At 57.7% G+C, this 3,812-nt stretch overlaps 1 protein-coding gene across 1 annotated transcript; it reads left to right on the plus strand.

Annotated features, from left to right (window-relative positions):
• Positions 1–1,197: 1,197 nt before the first annotated feature.
• CCDC184 (coiled-coil domain containing 184) lies at positions 1,198–3,447 on the plus strand. The gene has a single exon (XM_028123123.2). It carries the CDS (start codon positions 1,673–1,675, stop codon positions 2,255–2,257), a length of 585 nt encoding a protein of 194 aa, XP_027978924.1. The 5' UTR covers positions 1,198–1,672; the 3' UTR covers positions 2,258–3,447.
• Positions 3,448–3,812: the final 365 nt, after the last annotated feature.

Genomic DNA, 3,812 nt, shown 5'->3' on the forward strand with positions numbered 1-3,812 from the left:
ATTCAAATTTTCTTCCTCCTCTCCTTTCCCACTCCACTCCTCAAATAGGGAAAGGAGTTGTCTCAAAGGTTGAGGCACTCAGAGTGTGTCTGTACATGGACACTGGGCCTATGGAGGGGAAACCACCCTCACACACACACTGTTCCCACCCATCCCTTCCACACATGGCTAACAGTTTACCCTTTCCCCTGTGAGCTGATGCAGAGTGTTATTCAGGTTAAAAATAATATTATAGATTATCCAGTCCAATTCCCTAACAGATCAGGAAGATTATTCATCCAAGGTCTCTGAATTAAAAGGCAGAAACAAAATTGAATTCAGGTCCCCTAACATCAGCTGTGTGGGGGCTGGAGAGTTCTGGATGAGGGAATGGGGGCATAGTGGTTCCTGTTAAAGTATTCATTCAATAAATACATAGAGCATTTACTTACTACGTGCCAGGCACTATTTTAGGTGCTGGGGATTCCGTGATTGAGGGCGTGGAGACAAACCTCTGCCCTTATGGAGCTTTCGTTCTCAAAACGTAAGTACTTTGCATCATCATCATGGAAAAACTCCCAGTGCCCAGGGTAGGAACGGTTGGGTCTCATCTCATATGGAAGGGATTCCCATCCTTTCTTAGCTTCTGTGCTATCTACAGCGAGAGGGCTGATTTACTGCAGAAGCTGAAGGGAAAGGCGGAAACCTCCTTTAGTGCCCTCCCCACTCTCTGCACCGCGGAGGCCGGGCGCGCCCCAGCTCAAGTCTGGGATTATTAGCGTCGGCCTCTCCACCCTCTCTGCTTTCCTGCGGACGGCTGGAGGACAGAGTAGCAAGACCCGGCTCTAGCGCCATCCTCTGAGAAAGGATTGCGGGTGGATGGAAAATCCTTCCAAGGCAGTTGCGCTCAGGGTCTAGTACCCAGACTGGGGGAGGGACGATCTCTCCCTGACCTGAAGGTTTATGCAGCAAACTGCTCTCTCATGCTTCCCTATTAAGCATCGCAGCCACACGCTCTTTCCACCCAGCTGAGGCCACTGCAGCGTCCCCTCCCCTCCTGCCCCACCCGCTAGTTCAGACTCCAGAGCCCCACTGCAGCTTCGCAACCATCCTTCCTTTTCTTCTCCACTTCCTGGTTGCCATGGAGACACACGTCATTTACGTGCCGTGCGTCGCCTTGGAAACAGAGGAGCATCCGCGGCGCCGCTGGGAGACCCGCCCCTGCCACTCCAACCACACTCGCGGGCGCTGCCCGTTGATGGCCGGGGGTAGTCCCGAGCGGTACCCACTGCTGGCCTCCACCCGGGCCCCTCCGCGAGCGCTTCTGTGACCCAGAGAGCCCGCGGGCCCTTGCAGCTCGTGGCGCCCGGAGGGCGGCGCTGACACGGGCGCAATTCAGGAGGCGAGGCAGGTCTGGGCGCTTTCGCCCCGGGGCAAGCCGGAGAGTCGCCGGCCTGGGACTCTCGCCGGGTCCTCGTCCCGCCGGCTCTTCCCGGCCTCCCCCGGTCCTGCCCGCGCCCTCCGCCCGGGACTCGTCTCTTCACGTCGGCTCCCCGTCCCTCTCGGGAGCCTCCTCTTCCCTCGGCTCCTCCCCGCCCCTCCGGGGACCTCTCCCCCATCCCCGTCCCTCCCCCCACCCCGGAGGCCGGGCTGGACCGGACCCAGAGCCGCCACCGCCCGCTTCTGCCATTCAATGGAGGACGGTCCGCTGGAGATCATGACCAAGGACGGCGGCGACATGCCGGCACCTCTGGAGGTGTCCACCGTGCCGGCCGTGGGGGACGTGATCTCCGGGGAGTACAACGGCGGCATGAAGGAACTGATGGAGCACCTGAAGGCCCAGCTGCAGGCCTTGTTTGAGGACGTGAGGGCCATGCGGGGGGCCCTGGACGAGCAGGCCTCGCACATCCAGGTGCTCTCGGACGACGTGTGCGCCAACCAGCGGGCCATCGTCTCCATGTGCCAGATTATGACCACGGCGCCCCGCCAGGGCGGTCTGGGCGTGGTCGGCGGCAAGGTGAGCTGCCCGGGTGCCCCCCAGGAGCCGGAGACCCCTTCGCCTGGGATCGGGGACAGCGGTTTGCTGGGTCGCGATCCTGAGGACGAGGACGACGATGAAGAAGAGAAGGAGATGCCCAGTTCCGCCACACCCACTAGTCACTGTGAGCGCCCCGAGAGCCCCTGTGCTGGTCTCCTTGGGGGGGACGGGCCACTTGTGGAGCCCCTCGATCTGCCCGACATTACCCTGCTGCAGCTGGAGGGCGAGGCTTCTCTGTGAGGGGACTCCGAGGGGGCACTACTTTCCCGGGCTGGCTTTGGGTTTCCGAGTGCATGACGCGAGGGGACTGAACGGTGCGGTGCAGCATGCTTCACTCCGACCGCTGCTCTTGTGGGTCAGGCAGAGAGACTCCCTCGAGAAAGGATTTATAGGGTGAAGGACTTTGGGAGCATCAAGAATTCTTTCTGGCTAACCAAGGGAGACGTAGCAAACTGCGGAAAGGTGAGGTTCCGGGAGAGGAAGCGCCCACCTCTGGACTCCCATCCATCCCCTACCCTGCCCATTCCCCCTTCCCAGCCAACAGGAGAACCCCTGAATTGTGTAAATAAAATTCTGCTTTTTCTATTCTGAAAAAGGACTTATCTAGGACTATGGCAAATAATCTCTAACGATTTACCTAGAAATTAAGGAATTGGGGGTATTCTGTTCTGGCAACAGAAAATTTACCCTTCTGCTGAAATCCAAGATATTCAGCGCTCTGCAGAAGCCTCTCCCTCTCACAGATCTCTGCGGCTGCTGATTGGTAAAGGAAGCTTGAGGAGGGATGCAGCCCTAGGAATCTGGGTGAATGGGGTTCCAAGGGCCCCTGGGCTGGGAGGAGCTGGCTATGAATGTGCATGAAGACATAATAGCTCAACCTCTAGGATTTTTGCATGCAGAGCGGATCCTGCCTTGTCACTGACTTCATCTGGGATTGCTTTAGCCACTCACTGGGGCTTAGAGAACAAAGAGCCCAGTACACAGGCAGAGACTTGGGGGTGCTCAGCAGCAGCCCAGATTTAGGGGACGTTTGAGGGACTCTTGGGGGCCGCAGCCAGAAACTGTCTCTCTCCTGGCTACACCCGCTTAACTTCAGTTCCTTTTCCTGTCAATTTGTCCCTGCCCGCTGCCTCTCGGTGTTGCCTCCATAATGTCTTGTGTGTGTTATGTGTGTTGACTTGTGTAGTAGTGTGTGAGCCCTGAGGGGCAGGGCTTGTGGCTCTGGTGTTAGGTTCAGGGGGCTTCAGACCCTTCTGTGAGCCCCAGGCTATCATGGCGCTTTCCCCTCCCCTTTCCTCTTTCCCTCACAACCAGGGCATGGAGCATGTGGCTGTCCTGAGGTGCCCAACTGATGTGCCTCCCTCCCACCTCCTCAAGTAGTGACTCTGTGTGCCCTTTCTCCTCCACTGTGTATTCCTTCTCAATGCTTTCCTTGGTGTTAACCTTAATAAAGAGGCGTCATCTCCCCTCCTTGCTGACTGGTACTAGGGGGATGTCAGGGTGGGGTTTCTGGGCCCACTACACGGACCAGGGCTTAGGGGGAACTGCAGGGACCATGCCCTCCCTCCTCTCTCCTTGCCTCCAGTTCCAAGGAGTTGACTGACCCTGCCCTGGTCGGACGCGCATTGCCAACTCTACCTACTTTCCCTTCCATCCCGGACCTTGAACTCAAGCTGGATGGGGGGTGGGAGGGGGGTTTGGGGAAGAAGGACAGCATATGTGTTGAGTCTCCCAAACTAACTAGGGTTTTTAGTAGCAGAACTCCAGATGTGCAAGTGACTTCTTTTCAGTGAAG

Source organism: Eumetopias jubatus, unplaced genomic scaffold (assembly GCF_037043125.1).
Source record: "Eumetopias jubatus isolate StellerSeaLion01/CBP00866 unplaced genomic scaffold, mEumJub1_p1.0 scaffold_8, whole genome shotgun sequence".
In the NCBI taxonomy this organism is placed as follows: domain Eukaryota; kingdom Metazoa; phylum Chordata; class Mammalia; order Carnivora; family Otariidae; genus Eumetopias; species Eumetopias jubatus.